Here is a 20,884-nt window from a genome sequence, read left to right as displayed (position 1 = left end):
AAATTTGGGATTTTTTACTGTGCTTTGTTGCAATTAATGGTTCTACAGGTAAAGGAAGGCATAGGGATATCTATTAGTAAAGGAGATAGAAAAACAAATGCTATCAATAATATTTTTAAAAGAATGAAATATACAACATCAAAAGCAGGTCTTAAATTGACTTTGAAACTTCTCATTCTTAATGGTTGCCCTTTTGAAACAAATATTATACATGTTATAGAATTCATACCAATATTAGGGAAGAATGGTTCAGATCGCTGGCGAATCATGGCTTGCATCTGCCTCTGCTGTTGCTGTTCCTGCCTTTCTTGATCCAAAAGATCCTGGAGAAGGAGTGGTTGTTCTTCTAGAAGAAGAGGTCTTTCTCTATTTTGCTGGGCTAATGCCTGAGGAAGGAGCAACTGCTGAGGACCAGACATGCCACTTGGACCAGATGGATTTGCTACAGGAACAACTTGATTATTAGGTTGTCCTGTCCCAAAACTGTGATTTCCAGATTGACTGTGGATAAATCCAGGATTTATAGTCATACCTTGAGAAAAAGTATGGTTCATTCTGGAGACCACAGTCATATTAGAATTCATTGTGTGGTCTAAAACTGGTCCAGAAGGTGGCATTAAAGTTGTGGGCAAACTTGACACATGATTAGACTGAGTAGCTGGCAAAGAAGGTGGAGGAGATGCCAATGGCTGTATGTCAGAATTATCAGATTTCTCATTAGCAAGTAAACTTGAGAGAACTGGAGTAGATTCAGTTATGCTACAGGCACTTATTACATCTTGTGTAGGCATTTGAGTGGATCCTTGTACATTTGTGTTTGACCCAACAGTTTCCTGATTAGTCCTATTATCAATTAGATCCTGATTGCAAGATGTTGAAGTCTTTTCTCCTCCATTTCCTTCAATTTCTGTAGACAGCTGAGTGCAGGCAGTACTTGCACTCTCACTTTTCTCTTTTTCAGATTTTGCTTCCTCTTGTGAATTTGGAGAGAGTACTTCTGTTTTGATCTCACTGATAACAGTAGATTTTTTCTTTGGAGAGTGTTTGTCAGAAGAGACTACAGTCTCGCCAATTTTTTCATTCTTTTTTGGTTCATCAGCTTTGCACTGCATATCTAATTTATCATCAATTGGGACATTTAGATCCAGTTCCTCATTAAACATACTTTTCTTATCACCCAGATCAAGTTCAGGATCTGTGTATGCAATAATATCAAATTCTCCTGATCTCAAGAGATCATCAAGGTTGGGATCATTTGTTTCCAAATTACCTAAGGTATCTAATTCATCTCCTTTGCCATCCTCTGGATCCAGATTTAAATTTTCAAGATCTTCATCATCCAAGTCTTTGACTTCAACCCCCTCAAGATCTTTGACATCTAGATCTTTGACAGTGGGATCATCAGGATCAAGCTTTTCTTCTAGGCTATCAGGTGGCTGGCTGGCCATTTGTAAATTACTAGATTCATCAGCAGATATTGGAGTTGACAGAGAAGTCCCGACAAAATCATTTCCTGGGGGATGACTCAGAGAACGCATGGCCAGAGAAGATGGATGGACAGTTTGGCCTGACTCTTGTTGAGATGGTGGTATATGGTCCAAATTTGTAGGCATTGGTAACTGATTAGTTACACATTGGGCTGTCCGCCTCACTGGATCTGTATGTCTTGGACCTTGGAAATCTGGCCGTGGTACAAGGTTTCCATGTCTATGGTGTTGGGAAGTTTGCTCCATGACATTATTAGCAGAAATGCTGAAGGGAAGCCGTGGTCTTGCATCTGGGACTCGGTGACGCAATTCTATAAATGCTTGACCCAATATGTTATGCTGTTGAACTTGCATACCCTGTGGTGGAAAATGCTGAGCAATTCCAACTGGATTATTCATCTGTGAGTTGTTCATGGGCCTGGGTATATCTACAGACATTGATCTTCGAAGCTGTGGTGGAACTCCTGGGCCCTGCATTTGCTGAGGGGGCACAAGGAAACGTTCCTGACTTGATGGTGGACCATGGCCCCCACCTGGGAATCCAAATCTAAAAAGACATATAATTCAGGAAGTTAACATTTATGACTCGAGGAATATGGCTAAAATTTATGGTTAGAAGAAAAATAAGTTTAAAAGTAAATCTTAAGATACAAAATTAATAGCTCCAATAGGCCCTAAAACAAAAGGACCTAACACAAGAAAAATAAAATCACTAGGAAAGATTTATTGTCACATAAGAGAATGAGGATTTGTAATTGAACTCAAGAAGTTTATAGTTTAAGACAGAGAATACAAATGTAAAATAAGGACAAAAACAAGTGAATAAAATTTTAATAGAGAAAACAAATGACTAACTTAAAAAACCCAAAGAATAAATTCATATTGTGGGATGTTGCATTAAAACAATTTCAGGGGATAGACATGTTTAGGTTTAAAAAATTTACTATCTTTTAAAGGTCAGGTAGACTTTACAGAAGATGTGGATTTGTGAAATTTCTTGAAAAAAGGCATGAAGTTAAAGCAAGTGAGGGCATGGAAAAATATTTCCAGGAACCCAGGAGCAGAGAGGACAGGATGATGTTTAGGAGGTAAAAAGAGGTAAATATTCAGCCTCCAATTCATCTATTTAGGATTTAATTTTAAAATGTGGAACCAATGAACTGTTACCACATTACAGGTAAATGATGTCATAGGTTGTATTCACTGAACTTTTTCTTTAAAAGTTATTATCGGACACATTTGAAAAATTATATTAGGCTTCCATAAAATTTCATTAAGTGTCATGACTCAGTTTTTGGGAAAAATATTCTTGTTCTCTTGAAACTCTCCTCTGTAGCCGCAAAAAATATAGTTACTGTCTGCATTTTCAATAAAGAGGGGATTATGAAGCAGGTAGAAGTCCCAATGACTCAAATTTCTGCATTAGATGGGATTTCAACTTGTCTGTTCTTTTGCTGAGTAATAATCTGGAGCTGGCCACAAAATTAAGCATTACCTTAGCCCATGATGCCTCATTCCCATGCCAGTAACATCAGAAGGAAATGGTCCTCGTTGCTCTTTTGGGAAAAGAGGAAATCGAGGTCCTCCAGGTGGAACAACAGGAGATCTAATATTCCCAGGATAAGGAGGTGGTGGCCTATTAAAAATCTGATTGAGATTTTCTGGTTGCCAGTGTTGCAAAGACCCAGTGTCTTGTAATCCTTTTTCTTGCCGGATAGCATTTTTTTTCTGTTGTTGCTGCTGAAGAATGATTTCACGCAACTTCTGCCTCTGGTTAGAGGGAAAAGGACCAGAAAGACGAACACAGTTGATATATTCATAATAAAAAAAAAAGTTTTCAAAAGATAGCACACCTCATGTAATTTTAATAACCTAAAGTTTTTCAATATGCAGATTTTTTAAAAAGAAGACTTAAAATTTTAAATATTAATGCCACACAGTTATGTAATAGCTTACAGGAAATGACAGTTAAGTCCCAGTCTTAGCCATGAAGCAAACTAACCATTTAAAAACGACTTCCACCTAAAAAGTCACAAGATATAAAACTAATGTTAAGGACTGGTAAAGTCACAAGAAAACTGAGACTTAAAATTTAATACTCAAAAAAACTTGATATCATGTATATGATGAACACACATCTTGGAATCATGGAATTAAAACTGATGATGGCAGAAGTCATTCACTCCAACCTTCCTGTTTTACAGAGAAAAAAATGGAGGTTTCACAAAGTCACACACTAAAAAGCTGAGGAGAGTTTTGAACATATATCTTTTTTGATTGGGGGGGGGGGGGCGGCGGCAGGGTAGTTGGGGTTAAGTGACTTGCCCAGGGTCACACATCTAGTAAATGATAAGTATCTGAGGTCGCATTTGAACTCAGGTCCTCCTGAATCTAGGGCAAGTGCTCTATCCACTGCGCCACCTAGCTGTCCCGAACATATATCTTTAAACTCAAAATTTCATTCTTTCCAAAAAAATCACACCTTCTTGCAAAGACTCTGAAAGCTTTAAATGCCTTTATATTATTATTAAATTTAGGTAGAAAGCACTAGACATTTTTCTTTAGATAACATAATTAAAAACCACGACTGTACAATTAGTTTACCTGTCTGAGTTTTTCTGTATCTGCTGGAGACATATTTATGGTATTCTGTGTATCTGTTCCTGCTAATGTTGGTGCAGGACCAGGGATTTGAGGGATAGTAGAAAATTGCTGTCCTTGAGAATTCATTGGAGAATTTGAAGATGCATTAAAATTCCCTTCTGATCCTTGTCTTTGTTGATCAACAACATCATGGCTAATTTGACTAGTTCCAAAAGAATCAGACTGAGGTCTTGGAGTCATTGGAGGCTGATCATAAGGGTCATGAGCTGGGGATGGTGGAACATGGCTAAATGTTTCTGACAAAGCAGGGCCCGGTGGCCTTGGTGTTTGAGAACATGTATCTGATGGCCTTACAAAAGTTCCTGGTAAAGCTGGCCCTCTGTTTTGTGCTGCCTGAAGGAAAGCATCTTGATTTGGCATGAGCCCTGGTCTTGTCAATGGGGATCTGGTAAAACTTTCTGGAATGCCTGCTCTTGGCGGGGCTGACACCTGTGAATAAGGACCAGTGAGGGTAGGTCTTGGTGTTCCAGGAGGGTGAGCATAAGGGTCAGAATGCCTTTGATTACTTGGTGATGGAACAAATAAATCTGTCTGTGCAGGGGGTATGGGTGTAGAAGACTGCTGAATATATGGATCAATATTGGTGGGCCGTGCAGTTGCAGGAGGTTGGGAATAGGGATCCTTAATGGGCCGAGGTGTTCCTGAGGATTGGGAAAAAGCATCTGCAAGAGGGTGAGGAGTTCCTGGAGGCTGGGAATAAGGGTCCTGAGAAGTCTGCCGGGACATAGCCCCAGACTGAGAAAAAGACCTTGAAGGGTGGGCAAAAGAGTCATTCATTGCAGGATGTGGAGTATGGGGAGGCTGGATATATGGATCATTAGACTGATTATGGGAAAAACTGTCGACTGGCCTTGGTGTCAGAACAGGCCTTTCATAGGGATCAACAGACATTCGTCTTGATGTTTGTGGCACTGATCCAAAAGGATCTTGTGGGGATTGAGGCGGGTGCATTGGAGGCTTAAAAGGTCCAGCACTACTATCAACAGGGGCAGGTGTCAGTGGGGGTCGCGTATATGGATCAGGTATTCGTTGTCTTTGAAACCTGTCAGTCCTAGGAGATGGTTTAGTGAAAGGGTCATTAGTTCCAGCTGTTAAAGGACTTTTTCCAGTTTGTTCCATGACAATGGAAGACCTCGGTATACCCAAAGGTTTAGAAAACTGATCAGTCACTACAGGCCTGGGTGTGTCTGGGGGTTTTGCATAGGGGTCACTACTAGCTGATGAGGAAGAACACACATCCCTGACAGAAGAAAGCCTACTTGCTGTTGTCTCAGTTACTTGAATGGATCGAGATAAGGGAGTGGTGCAGGTTTCAACTGATATACCAGAATTCCTTCTAGGAAAGTTCTGAGCCCCTGGAGGTGGTCTAGGGGTTCCCACCATTTTAGCATAAGGATCCACTGGAGAAGGGGGTCGTGTGCTTGAAGAACCTGACGAAAAAATGTGTGGCGAAGATGACTGAAGAGTCTGAGACTGAGGAAGGGCTTCCTGAACTGGGAGACGGACAGGGGCCGGTGGAGGAGGTGGTGCTTGGGGCTTGAGAAATACATCATCTGAAGATGCTGTAGTTGGGGGTGCAGGGAGTTGTGGTTTTGTAAACAGATCTTTGTGGAATGACTGTGCAGGAGACATACTTCCATTACCAGGCTGAGGTGTTAAAGGGCTTTGAATCCCACTGCTAGGTGTATCTGACCCAGACTGATTTACAAGGGGTTGGGAACCAAACTGTTGTTGTTGCTGTTGCTGCTGCTGCTGCTGTTCATTTTTCACTTGTTCAAGCTTCTGTGTGGCTTCAATTTTTGCTTGCTGTTTACTTTTCTGACGCATTTGCTATTGAAAGAAGAGAAAGAAAAACCTAATAGTCAACATCAGTAAAAGAAAAACTTCTTCCTTGCTTTTGTATAAGAACAACCATTAGAAAAAAACCTGCTTTACTGCATTTTAAACTCCTTGAGAGGGCAGGGATCATATATTACTTGTCCCCAACAGCACCTAATGCAAAAGTTACAGAGCAGGAGGTACAGCAAACAACTTTTGAATAAAGAATAATTGAAATATCTATTAAACTCTAAACTGAAGAATATAGTTTTATAAGCAACAAATGTCTTGGTTGTTCTATACTCAGAGATATAATTCTACATGTAAACACATCACTAGGTTTTTATGTATGGTCAAAATTTAATTTAATTTAGAATGAGAACAGCTACTTATACACAAAGCATTACAATTTAGTAAGTACTTGCACTGTAGCATTTCTGTGAAGTGCATATTCCACAAACTATTATCCCTATATAATACCCCAGAAAATCCATTTTCCAAATAAATAAAGTGAACAACTGTATGAGCCAGGTCACATAATTCCATGTCCATGTTTCTTTCTCTTATACTATCCTCTTAGTAATCAATGCCTCTATCTGAAAATCACAAAAATAATCTAAATAACACATACCTGTCTGAATTTCCATTCCTGCTCATGTTCAGATTCTCTTTGCTTCAACGGATCTTTAAACAGATCCGAGTCAATACGAGCACTAGGATCGATATTATCCTGCTGTTGCTGCCTCTTCATGGAATCATTTGACATTTGCACTTTATTAATACGTTGAGCAGCTCTATTATCTCTGGCTTTTTGCTTTGGGAAAAAAAAAGACACATCAAATGGCAAGATATTAAGCTGTAAGTATAGTAATTTTTTTTCAAATGGGAAAAGTAATTTAAGGTAAATTTAAATAAAGATAAAAAATAAAAATCTGAGATTAATTCATGGAAATTGAAAAATACCATTTCTTAGGAATTTTAGTTTTTTCTTTGAAAGACTATATTTGTACTCTAAACTTCCAACACTCCATTCATTTTCAAAACATTTGAAAATACTTTTTGTAAAGGTTTTACTATTATCCATTAGTGAGTGTGGATGCAAAGTGAGTGTGGGTGCAAAGTCCAAAGAAAAAATATAATACTGATTTCATATTTATATATTATCTATTTCTATATATCATCTATTTTGAAGAACATAGGATTTAGGTAACATAAGGGAGGATACTTTTAGTTAAGACATAATATAAGGAGACAAAATAAGGACTTAGACATTGATTCTTTAATGTTCAATTTGAAGATGGAGCTAAACAACAAAGTTACTGGCAAACATTAAACAAGCATATTACTATTCTGTTAAAGTTCAGGCATGTACCTTTATTAAAATAAGATTGGTGGCTTTCTGTTTAAGCATGCTATTTTTTTTTTCATTCATAAAGCATTTATTAAGAATTTACTATGTGCACAGGACCTTGGGAGAATGGGTTTCTAGTGTGGACTGTTCCTTGACAAAGGAACTATAATAATAAAAGCAAATATAGTTGTTTTTCTCATATGCAGCCACATTTTCTCTTTTGACTGTCACCGCTAACTGAAAAAGGGGTTTTCACTTAATTACAAAGAGGTTTGTTGAATATAGCCTGATAACAATAAAGTTTAGAAAGAATTTTTTAAAACAAAAAAAATTTTTTTAACTTTTAATAAAATAACTAGAGTGCTGTTCTCTAACTAAATTGTTCTCGAATTCTAACTTCTCTAACTGAAAATATAATTTGTTACTTTTTAAGAGTAACTTGATTAATGTTATATCTATATAAATACTTTTTTATTTGAAAGTGTATCAAATAATTTAGATTCATACCATATTATTTTTAGAGCAGTGTAATGAATACTAAGATGAAAAAAGAAAACTAGTGAGCTAATCATTTAGTTTGTATGATCTACAAATAAGGGTTTTCATCTGAGTTAGAAAGGCTTCATTAAATTGAACTTTAATATGAATCAAAAATACATACTTCTTAGTAAAGAATTTAAACATTTTTTAAAAAGTCTTAAGGAAGTGGCAGCTAGGTGGCACAGTGGATAGAGCACCGGCCCTGGAATCAGGAGGACCTGAGTTCAAATATAGCCTCAGACACTTAACACTTACTAGCTGTGTGTCCCTGGGCAAGTCACTTAACCCCAATTGCCCCTCAAAAAAAAAAAAAAGTCTTAAGGAGCAAAAGATCAAAACCCTTTCCAATTCTTTGTCCCCAACAAAAATAATAACCAAAGAAAACACAGCTGTCCTAACGCTTGGTTGAGGGATGGGGAAGGAGAAGAGGAAGAGGAGATAAAGAGAATGCTCTTCTCAAACTAGAAATGCCCTTCTGGTCATGCATGCATGCATGCATCTATATGCGTATATCCATGTACCCATGTATACATATATACCTATACATATAAACATACACACATACATCCATACACATATAAACAATGTTTATTTTAAAAGACAAATCAAACTATGTTCATCTTAAGGATTAGAGAACTGAGAAAGGAATCCGACATCTGTCCTCCAAGCATGCTGCCCTTTAGAAAAAGGAATATTTCATTTTAAAATAACATAAATGTGTGAAAAGTAGCTGATTTTCAAGTTTTAACAGCTTTTTAAAAAACTAGTTTACATCAGTCTATATTAAGAACCAATGATATAGAAAATAATTTTAAAGCAAAGCCACATTAAGATGTAGAAGTATTAAAATGGAAAATATTTTGTAATCTAAGACTTCAAAATGACTTAAATGACATAATGACATAAAACACAAACAAGACAATTATTTTAAAATACCACATATGGAGCTCTTTCCTGCGAACTTGCTTTTCTCCACAATTTAGCAATCTGCTTCACTCTTGTGGCCCAATCTAAAACAAAATAAGAACAGGTTCAGAAAAGGGGACACTTATACTGGCAGGCCACGTGGAACCATTAGTTGTTCAGGACAGACAACTCAGACAAGATTTTGAGTACTATGCCTCACATTCAAATGTTACTGGCATAGAATTGAGAAACTCATAAAATGAAGAGGATATAAAACACATTTAATAACATCTGCATAAAAGTCAGGTATGTGCCCTGTCAAACATTAAAAGTATTCCTATTGTGGGGGCGGCTAGGTGGTGCAGTGGATAAAGCACCGGCCCTGGATTCAGGAGTACCTGAGTTCATGACCCTGGGCAAGTCACTTAACCCCCATTGCCCCTCAAAAAAACACAACAAAAACAAAACAAAACAAAACAAAAAAGGTATTCTTATTGTGGGGCAGCTAGGTGGTGAGGTGGATAGAGCAACAGCCCTGGATTCAGGAGGACCTGAGTTCAAATAGGGCCTCAGACACTTAACACTTTCTAGCTGTGTGACCCTGGGCAAGTCACTTCACCCCAATTGCCTCACCCAAAGAAAATAAAATTCTTATTGGATGAATACTTTTTCTAATTGGAGCCCCATCAATTCAACACACATCAAACAATAATGTTTGTGTGAACAAGTATCATAATGAGCATTCATCACAACAAAAATGCATTTCAGGAATAAATTTTTAGCATCAAAACAAAACAAAAACAAAACCCCAAATATATAAAAGCCCCACAATTCCATTCTCTGGAGATGGGGTTATTCTAGTGATATCATCAATGAGTTGATATTTACAAAATGAAATTTGATGAAGACAATACAAGTATATATTGCAAAAAATTATTCCAGATATTAAAGGCTTCCAAAAAATTGAAGGTTATAAAAATAATAATGGCAAAAACAGTAAGAAAAGTTTGCAATGTGATGTTGAACTATACTATACATTCAAAAAAATAGTCAACTGAGAAATAAAAATAAGGTGGTGGGAATAAGAGCTGATTTATAACTTGCCTTTCACAGTGACTACAAAGTTGGAATAGGACTGACCCAGTTTAAACTGATTTAGCCCCATCCATTCATCCATCTGTATTATGTGTATTAGCTCCATTTATTTATGTAGCTTACAATTATCTCACAAAATAGTTATAGTTATATTCATACATAATGATACATTAAAGGAGAATACATGTAAAGGAGAGTTTAGACAGAAGCAAAAGAGACAAAATTGGAATTCAGACTCAGACTCCTTAACTTTTAACTTGAGGAGATAATATAAATAATATTATAATAAAAAATACAAATAAAATAATTTATCCTACTTCACGTTTCAACATTAAAATGGACTGTGTTGTTGAGGAATTGAGTGAGCATCCCATCATGTGGTATCTAACATAAGTGTGCTCCACCTGTAGTCAAGAGCTAACACTGTTCTTATCCCACACTTTGCACTTAGGAAGAGGGTGGCTACAGACAAGTCCATTTCCTTCTCTATGACTGTGGATTGATAATTCTAGAACGGCATGACTCATGATCTCTCCTTAGTTTTTATATACATACACATGTAAAATACTTTGGTTTCCTCACAGACATCAGCAACTCTATCATTTTCACAGGGTTTTCTGCTCTGCATTTACTACCATAACTTCTGCTCTTTATAGCTATATCCCAAGTTTCTACTTTTCAACATACCCTCTGCATCTGCAACATGGGAATTTGCGGTTGTTCATTGCCACATGCCTATCATCCAGAACCATAATTATAACCCCTTTGTTTAAGACTACAAGATTCACATATCTAGTCCACTTTCACTCCTCAACTTAAATCATGGATCATGAACTATATCTAATGAATATATTGAACTGGATATCTTGCAGACCTCTCAAACTGAAGATGTCAAAAAACAAGCATATTTTTTGCCCTAGACTCTCTACTCTTTGAAATTTGTCAGAAGTGTCACAATCCTCCCAGGCAGGCAGGGATTCAACCTCAGTGTCATTCTTAGCTCCTTACTACATATTCTCTTCTAATTTCACATCATCTCTCACAACAAATTTCCATCTTTTCACTGATACAGCTAGCCAGCTTCTAGAGTTCAAGGCCTTATTATTTCTAACCTAACCTAAATTAGAATTATTTCTGACCTAAATTAGTATTATAGATTCTTAACTGCTCTTTCAGACTGAAATCTATAGCCATTCCCAATACATTTTCCAAAGAGCTAACAAACTGATTTTCCCAAAGTGGAGTAATTAAAGTAATTAGCAACAAGAAAAAAAAAAGACATCATTATAGAAAATAATGAATAATAGATCTTATTAGTATAATGTGTGAATACCTGAAGTAGTTGTTGTTCAGACAGTTATTTATCTAATTTAAAAGGCCTTTCTTTTTCAGGCTACTTATTAGGACTGGGCAGGTTACTGATTAAAAGATTGCAATATAGAAGTTGATAGCTAATAGGGAAGAAAATGTCAAGAAGTCTATAACTTCACAATCAAAGTAGAAGAAAGCCTAAAGAAACTTCACCCGTACTCTAGTCTACCTTCATCACATACAGCAGAAGAAATTTAAGCCAAGAGGTCAAGTGACAGAGTGACGACTCTAGGTACAGGGCATCTGAAGGCAAAGCAAAAGTCCTTTAAACTTGGGCAGAGTGCACGTAGCTGACCTAACAAATTGGATGGGAAACATGAATATATACTAATTTAACTAATTAATATACCAACTCACCTGGGAATTCTTCCTTGAGGTTGGGAAAGTTGATGTTGGTATAGAGAACAGGTGCCACTGTTGCTATTTCACCCAACGCCTCTTCTTTCTCCCACTTAAGAGTACTTCTCTGGGTGTTAGACAAAGTATCGCCTTCTCCTTCCATAGTTGGAGCTGATGATGGCCAGGAACTATGGGGATCACTCCCCATTTGATTCAAGACAGGATTTTTGTCCCTGCAAAAAGATATCTCTGTTTCATAACATAAATTATTCCTATATGGTCTACTGAGACATAAATTTGGAATCACAGGACACAACTCGAAATTTTTATTTGTTGCTAAAACAAAAAAATATTCTAGAGTTGTAGCAACAAAGACAAATTTCTTACCACCATATATATTAGCTCCACTATTCAGTTAAAACCAATCTATACACATCTATAATTATCATGATTTAAGTTTCTACAGGGAATTATTATTTACCTGGTATCAGTATATGGGGACTGTGTTATAGAAGAGAAAGGTCCTAATCCATTCCCAGGATGTGGGAGGTGAGGGTTAGGTCCAATAAGGCCATTTATAAGTGGCATGCGAGAAAAAACACCATCTCCTTGAGAAGAGAAAAAAAATCATTTAAATTAAGTGGTTACATGTATATTATAGATATGACAAACAACACAATTAAGTATTTTAGAGTCTCAGGGGTCTAATTCTTTGTACAAATTTTTTACCTCCCTTTAAATTAACAAGATTTCCTATAAAACACACACCAAAAGTGTAAATGATTTGCTATTATGAAATTACAAATATCGGCTTCTAAGAAATAAGTGCCAGAGACTGAAGGAATAAATGGGAAACTGACTTCATTGAGAGGAAAATATGTTGATTATATTACAAGTATGCAAAATCAGGGCTTTAAAAAGTTAGTCATTAAAAACACCATTCACTTGTTCAAGTAACTAGCTGTGAAGATTAACTACACAACTGAATTTATGCATTAGCCCTCTTTTTCTAAGTTGAATGTTTTCCAAAGGTATAAGAGCTAACCTCAGACTACTGGCCATTCTCAATTACGTTCATCCAATTCATGTATGACACTGCACAGATAGGATTCTTTTTTTTCTTTTTCTTTCCTATTTTTTTTTTTTGCAGGGCAATGAGGGTTAGTGTCTTGCCCAAGGTCACACAGCTAGTGTCAAGTGTCTGAAGTCTGATTTCAACTCAGGTCCTCCTGAATACAGGGCCAGTACTTTATCCACTGCACCACCTGGCTGCCCCCTACAAATGTCAAACCCTCTGATATGCTGGATGTAAACCAACCTTAAATAAGACCATTAGGAAAGAGACAGAGAATGTCATTTATACATAATCTGAGCCTCTGCATTCTGGCCAATGAACTGAGTGGCATATGAACAAAAGAATCAACAGGCAAGAGAGTCCAACTTTGAGGTGAAAACTGGGTAAAACTTAGATGATGACCAGTGTCTGACATCATATGCTAATACTTCATTGGTTCCACTAAATTTTTTTCAATGTAAGGATAAATGTCAACAGGTGAAGATAATCTAATAAGCAGACAACAGAGTTTATCTTTATAATTTTAATGCAGTGATATATTCTTTATAAGGTAGAGAAAAATCAAGGGTAAGAAATATTTTTCAATGATTATTTCAGGTGAGACCATTTAACATCATGTATTCATGTCCTCTCAATATTAATGGTAAAAAGTTGTACTTTATTTCTTAGGTTAATGAAGAAATTTAAGATCCTTAAGTTATTAGAGGGTGAAAATATAAAACTCTGAAGACCAAGAATTTGGGATTTTAAGAAGCAAACAATAAACATGTACCATTCAACCCTATATCAACATAATATTATTGTTATTTTTTCCTGAAATTTATTATCTACTTATTTATCTATTTTTATTTATTTATTTAACTCTATTGAACAGACAAGAAATACAAACTCATTTTTAAAAGGAGTCAAGAAAAATAAATTTGAGAGAGAGAGAGAGAGAGAGAGAGAGAGAGAGAGAGAGAGAGAATGAATATTCTTCAATCTACATTGAGTCTATCTTATTATTTGGAGGTGTATATCATGCTTCATGACGAATCTTTGGAATTGTGGTGGGTAACTGCGTTGGTCAGAGTTTCACATTTGATAACCTTTATAATTTTTCGATTATTATGTAAATTCTTCTCCCAGGTTTGGTCACTTCACTTAACTATTCCCAGATTTTTCTAAAACCCTCCCTTTTACCATTTCTTACAACAGTGTTCCACCCCATTCATATACCACAAATTGTTGAGCAATTTCTCCATTGATGGGAATCAATTTCCTCTCCATTTCTAATTCTTTGTTAAAGATGCCAGTCTACTCATGCTCTAGTTGCTTTTATCAAGACCACTTTCAAGTTTGCCCAAAAGTTTTTCTCAAATAGTTGAGATCTTGTCTCAAAAGTTGTGATCTTTGGATTTATTGAACACTGTTGTGTTATTATGCGCATTTGCTTCTGTATGTTGAATCTATTCTATTGATCAACCACTCTTATTTCTAATCAAGTACCAAACTGTTTTGATGATTACACTTCTTATTAAAGTTTAAGATATGGTACTGATAGGACAACCCCTTCTTTCACATTTTCCTCTTAATTTCTGTGATATTTTAAAAGTTTTCTTCCATTAGATGAATATTCTATTTTTTTGGCCCTACACAATAATTATTTGGTACTCTGAATAGCATAGCAGAGAAAAAGGAAATTATCTAAGTTAGTATTTATCCACTGCGCCACCTAGCTGCCCCAACACTGTCTATTCTTAAGAAAACAAAAATAATCAGACAGCAAATCACCAAACACCCATGCATAAAAAGAATCCTGTCTTTCTACAAAGGAAACCTCAATTTATTTTCTTTCTTTCTTTTTTTTTTCATGAGACAACTGTGGTTAAGTGACTTGCCTAGGGTCACACAGCTAGTAAATATCAAGTGTCTGAGGTCACAACTGAACTCGGGTCCTCCTGACTCCAGGGCCGGTGCTCTATCCACTGCGCCACCTAGCTGCCCCTCTCAATTTATTTTCAACTACAATAGTAGAAAAAAAACTTCTGGCCAAAAATTTGGAGGAGATTCATCAGAAGTAAAAAAGCTATAGGTGACATTCTAAATAGACACAGGAATTTTCAGGCAAAATCAGGTTCAAATAGGATCGAGTACCAGTCAAGACAAGAAAAATTGAATGTTCTCTGCATGTATGCAGAGTTGTTGTGAGGGACAGCACATGATCTGGGACCCAAAATCATACCTCTTAATACTAAATATATAAAAAATTTAAGTTACCCAACAGTACACTGGGGAAAATGAATTGAATTTATCCAACATTTGTTGAGCACAGACAGACTGACTTCCAGAAGAAACTCTAGTAATAAGAACAAGCTCAGGGTTTCCATGACATAAATCTTCCTAAGACATAAACATTCAGTATTCTTTTATTACCACTCCTCCAGGTATATTTCAATGAAGGTTGCAGTTATAATATTCTCATCATTCAAGTATAATGCACACAAAGATTCATTTGAAAAAATGTATGCCCAACACCAAATCAGAACATACATACCCTGATTATGTAATGGAATTAACTGTGGTGGTGGTGGTGGAGGTTGTGGCAGTGGGGTTGGCTGAGTAGTAGCAGGACTCAGTACGGCAGTGAACAAGTCTTCAACATCTTTCCCTCCAAGCTCTGAACAAAAAATAACAATTAAAATATGAATTGTTGGGTATTGTGAGGAGGATAAAGATTTTACACACAAACAGAAAAAAAAACACAGCACAAACAGGAACACAAACCTGGAATCTTATATAATTTTCCAAGAATTGCTCCTAAAATGAAGTTTTAAAAAGAGAAATTAGTCATCATATTTAGATAATTATATAAACAATAGTATTAAATTTAATTCATGTGAAGGAATGTATGTTTAATGAAGAATTACAACATGCAGAAATCTTTGAAAATTGTATTTACTCATGTCTTTTAGAAAGCCTAGATGTAGGGCAAATATTTTACCATCTGTGACCATTTTGTCTAGTTCAGGACTGAGGATGCCATCTAGTTGCTCTTCACTCAATGGCCTTGAACTCTGATTAACATTTGGCTGAGGCAAAGAGGAAGGATCATCAGAGATGGAACCAATATCTAGGCCAGCTAAAGAAATAAAACATTAAATCAGACAATGAATTCAGTGCACACATGACTGTTACATAAAAAATTGTGATATTAATGTATAACAATTTAAGCAAAATAAAACAAAATCAAATTATCCGACTTCACATCATTGGAAGACTCCTAACTTGATATAGTTTACTGTCAAAAATTATCAAGTAATTTGCAGTTTTGTTTAAAAAGCAAAAAGATGAGCTTTATATCAGAACACAGTGGATACTGTTTTAGGCATACTATATTTGTAGTTGAAACAATTTTAAATAATTCTTCATTATAAATGAATTTTATGAAGAATACAAAAAACACAAGAAACAAACAACAACAAAAAAATCACCAAACTCAGAGTAGTCTCTAAGAAGAAACATCTTTCATTATTGGATGGGATATCCAAAAGAAAACTAATATAATTGATGATCCAATTAAGTCCTCTGACCTAAAAAGAATACTATTGCTTTTACTGTTGAATTAATATTATAGCTACTTTGCAAAAATAAAAATTTCATATGCACTAGCAAAAATACTCAAACACCTATTTGTGTGCAGAAAACAGGGCAACTACTGCATATAATCAATCAATGTAGAGATATTGCTCAATTAAACAACTACCATCTTCATAAAATTATACTATTAATTTTCAAGGAAGCAAGGATCAAGTTGAGTGGAGATTCTGTTGTTTTTTTGTTTTGTTTTGTTTTTTGCTGAGGCAATTGGGGTTAAGTGACTTGCCCAGGGTCACACAGCTAGTAAGTGTCAAGGGTCTGAGGCCGGATTTGAACTCAGGTACTCCTGAATCCAGGGCTGGTGCTCTATCCACTGAGCCACCTAGCTGCCCTGAGGGGAGATTCTGAATGAATTCTGGGTACAGGAACTCAATATATATTGACAATTTTTCTACAGTTGGTAGTTTTAAATAGTTGCCTTCTAAATTGGGGTTAATTAATGTTTGTTGAGGAAAGTCTTTGAAGAAAGAAAGTAGTAAAGTATGAACAAAAAAACTTTCTAGTGCTATTGTTTAAATGCCAACAAAAAAATTTCCAACCCAAAATTAACAAAGTTCTGAACAATAGCTTTAGGAATCAATTATTTATTGTTATGACAGACAACAAAAAGGTGAAAAAATATATTAAGGAAACACGGACAGGCAAAAAAATAGTTTTTCAATTTTTAAACTATTTTTAGAACTCATTCCAGGGCACAGAAAAATTACAAATTAAGTTGTTTTAACTACACAAAAATAGTGAAAAATGAAAGCATGAATTAGTAATAAGCACTACTAGCATTTATGCATGCATATATAGGTTGTATTGCTGAAGTCACTAGAAAAAAATCTACTTCTAGTCATGGTTCATCCATTATTTGGATTCTTACCAAATGGGGAAGGTGAGTTCTCAACCTGGAAAGTGCATAAATCAAGACCTACAAGACCCAAACCAAATAAAATGGATGATTATCATAAGAAAAAAGAAAAATGATCCCAAAAATAGAGTGTGAGAGAAAGATTGCAAGAGATATTGAGAAGTAGACAAGCAAAGGCAAGAGAGCTAAAGAAAGCAGAATAGAGAACAAGAGAATGTAAGAAAATCAGGGTTTGACTGCCACCAAAAAGATTCCTTAGCATAAAAGAAGAGCAAATACCTTCCCCATATATGCAGGAAAACAATCAAGTCAAATAAAATAGCATGAAATTTCTCTAAAAAATTCAGAAATGAAGTCCTTCAACTTATAGGTATCATACATATGACAATGTAATATGAGAGAAGTAAATACAAAGTGTTTAAACATACCTGAATGATCTGCAGATTTTACTAAATCATCAGAAAGTATTCCTAGGATGTCATCTTCTGTGTTTAACACTTCTGAGAGGTCAGCTAATGGATCATCTGCATTACCTATAGGAAAGAAAACAAAACATTAAAAGCTGGCTTTTAATGAGGGGGCATCTTCAAAATCATAAACGTTTCCAGCCTTAGGAGATATAAAAATTATGAGTTGCAATGTCTGGAAAAAAAAAAAGTCATTTGGTAGCCAGCTCTATAGATGATCACGAGTTATATTTAAAAATAAATCAATTTACATTATTACTTTCGAAAGATGGCCTATGTAAATATCTAGAGATGATATATAAACACATCTTTACAATGCTATATAACAGAATTGATTTATAGAATTTATTTGGAACATTTCCAGAAATTGCAATAAAATATCAAGGGTAATAAAAAAACTAAGACCTTGCAATAGAAATATCATAAACTCAATTTTTGTGCAAGTTAATTCTGTGCTTCTTTGGCAATTGTTAACAGTTTGAAGATACAAATATAAATAGTACTACGATATTAGCACCGTTCACAAGCCAAAAATTCAAAGTATATACTTCACTGATACTGGATCAACACCATGATATAACATGCATTACATTATGAAAACTGAGTTCTAAATTCTATCCCTCTTTCCCCACCCCTTTCCCTGAGGCAGTAAGAAATCAGATATAGGTTATACATGTGCAATTATGTAACACATTACCATATTAGTAATTTTGTATAAGAATACTTGAAAAAATGAAAGAAGGTAAAAAATTGCATGCTTCAGTCTATATGCAATACCAGTTCTTTCTTTGGAGGTGAATAGCATGTAACATCATTAGTCCTTTGGGGCTGTCTTAGAGCATTGTATTGCTGTTAATTGTTAAATCATTCATAGTTCTTCATCAAACAATATTGCTGTCACTGTGGCATGTTCTCCTTATTCTACTCTCTTCACTATAGATCAGTTAATACAAGTCTTTCTAGGCCTTCCTTGATGAAATAATCCTATCCTGTCATTTTTTACAGTACAATAGTATTCCCCTAAAATCATATATCACAGTTTGTTTAGCCATTCCCCAATTGATGGGTATTCCTTTTGATTTCCAACTCTTAGCCACTATAAAAAGAGCTCCTAGGGGCAGCTAGGTGGCACAGTGGATAGAACACCGGCCCTGGATTCAGGAGGACCTGAGTTCAAATCCGACCTCAGACACTTAACTAGCTGTGTGACCCTGGGCAAGTCACTTAACCCCAACTGCCTCAAAAATAAGATTAAAAAAAAAAAAGAGCTGCTATAAATCTTTGTACAAATAGTTCTTTCTATCTTTTGGTGGCTGTCGTTGAGATATAAACCTATTATTATTATTGGATCCAAAGGTATGCACAGCTTTATAGCCCTTGCAGCATAGTTCCAAATTGCTCCTCAAAATGACTGGACTAGAAAGTCATTACTAAGTCAACTGCTATGTATGAAGTAATTTGTATGTTTAATTTAGCCCCTCCTAGTAAACTATTCCCATAAGGATGATAAGTAAATACCCTGTATGGGTGAGAAAAGTCATGGACTGGGAATAAATTAAGAATTGGATTTGAATTCCACCTCCAATTTTTGCTAGCCATGTCAGCATTAGGGGCAAGTCACAATTTCTCAGAGTTAAGAGTTCTTCCAAATTCAAAATGGGGAAAATACCTATATATATATATATATATATATGTGTGTGTGTGTGTGTGTGTGTGTGTGTGTGTGTGTGTAACACTTACTTCAGTGTTACAAGGATCAAATAAGGGAATGTAAAGACTTCAACATATCTTACAAGAGAATATTAATACCTTTTTTGGACTCCACCTGCAATTTCATTGATGTAGAAAGCACAAATGGGAAAATTTCTTTACTAATGCATGTAAGCCTGAAAAATCGTCTTACAGACTTGGCTGGTAATTTTGAGAAGTTAACTAAAACGATTAGTGACACAACCAATAGATGGAAAAAGCATGAAATCATGACCCTAAAGGTAACTTTTTCTCTCATACACGATATAATATTCAGTGACAAGGTTTTCATGATGAACTAATCAGATTTAGTACTCTTAACATTGTTTTGTAACACCTAAAATCCCTTCTTGTTTATTAATATTTTTCAAAAACTAGATAAGAAAATTTATACAGAAATCCCGACAAGAGTATTAAAAGTTAATATGTGAAAAAAGAAATAGGTAAAAGGAAACAAAAGAATTTCAAGAAAGAACATATGATAACTTTAGCATGAATATTACCTGACCCACCCCCCCAAAAAAGTATATGAATAAAACTAAAGAGGAATTTCATAAGTAGAATGTAATAGTAACATTACATTTAGTACTACTGGGAAATGATGCTATTTTTATACACATTATTTCACATAACCTTATGACTCTCAAAAATGTAAGTAGAACAAAAAAAAAAACCTGTTAAAATTTGTTTAGCTCTTCTAAATATGATTTATAAAGCTTTCTCTACATTGTCTCCAGTTGACTTAACACTACTTTAGGACTTATGTTCTCTTACATATTAATAATTTCATGTGTACTGTCTTGGGCAACTAGGTAGTTCACTGGATAGAGTATTGGGCCCAAAACAAGAAGACCCAACCAAATTCAAATTCAGCTTCAAATACTTACTATCGGTGTGACCCTGGCCAAGTCACTTAGCCCTGCTGACCTTAGTTCCTCATTTGTAAAATGAGCCGGGGAATAAAATGGCAAATCACTCTAGCATCTTAGCCCAAAAATCCATAAAATGGGATCATGAAGACTTGGTCATGACTAAAACAAATGAACAACATGTTTTGCATCTAATTTATGCTGCATATACAACCATGTTGTCTCTCTCCCTGAGAAGTGGTACTATATTTTATTTTCTTTGTGTATTCTTCTCTAAAGGTTAATAGAGCAAATGGCATTTAGTAAATACATAATAAATGCTTTCTGACAATGAATTATGTAGAAAAAGTATGATGATGATGATGCTGATGATATATGCGGAAAATGATGCTCCCAGTAATTAAGGTTTAAGTTCATAACTGAATGGCAGAACAATGAATTGAAATTAGGTCGTCTGATTCTGAGACCAGTTTTCTTTCAACAGTGAAACAATGCTTTTATTGTACGGATAAACTATTGTTTCATAAAATACAGGAATGTTAAACACTTAAGAAAGGCTTTAATAAAAATTTCTGGGGAAATTGAATGAATAATCTGATTATTTTTTAAGTCTCTAAACATACCTTTATGGAATATAGTACAGTAAACACAAAATTTA

The 20,884-nt window shown here is 35.3% G+C and overlaps 1 protein-coding gene across 9 annotated transcripts in view; it reads right to left on the bottom strand.

Annotated features, from left to right (window-relative positions):
• The window catches only part of KMT2C (lysine methyltransferase 2C), a 272,195-nt gene that overhangs the window by 47,556 nt on the left and 203,755 nt on the right, over positions 1-20,884 (bottom strand). For 7 of the 9 annotated variants that reach the window (XM_043966872.1, XM_043966877.1, XM_043966874.1 and 4 more), the window contains 12 exons: positions 17,570-17,674; positions 17,154-17,201; positions 15,630-15,767; positions 15,413-15,445; positions 15,183-15,305; positions 12,053-12,179; positions 11,590-11,804; positions 8,797-8,870; positions 6,601-6,783; positions 4,092-5,981; positions 2,983-3,257; positions 230-2,034 (listed from right to left, as the gene is read on the bottom strand). In XM_043966872.1, the coding sequence (XP_043822807.1) occupies positions 230-2,034; positions 2,983-3,257; positions 4,092-5,981; positions 6,601-6,783; positions 8,797-8,870; positions 11,590-11,804; positions 12,053-12,179; positions 15,183-15,305; positions 15,413-15,445; positions 15,630-15,767; positions 17,154-17,201; positions 17,570-17,674 (5,016 nt within the window). The remainder of the gene's footprint in view (positions 1-229; positions 2,035-2,982; positions 3,258-4,091; positions 5,982-6,600; positions 6,784-8,796; positions 8,871-11,589; positions 11,805-12,052; positions 12,180-15,182; positions 15,306-15,412; positions 15,446-15,629; positions 15,768-17,153; positions 17,202-17,569; positions 17,675-20,884) is intronic. The other 2 variants (XM_043966878.1, XM_043966880.1) reach the window with 1 other exon arrangement.

Source organism: Dromiciops gliroides, chromosome 5, assembly GCF_019393635.1.
Source record: "Dromiciops gliroides isolate mDroGli1 chromosome 5, mDroGli1.pri, whole genome shotgun sequence".
In the NCBI taxonomy this organism is placed as follows: domain Eukaryota; kingdom Metazoa; phylum Chordata; class Mammalia; order Microbiotheria; family Microbiotheriidae; genus Dromiciops; species Dromiciops gliroides.
This window is presented reverse-complemented; position numbering and strand designations above follow the sequence as displayed.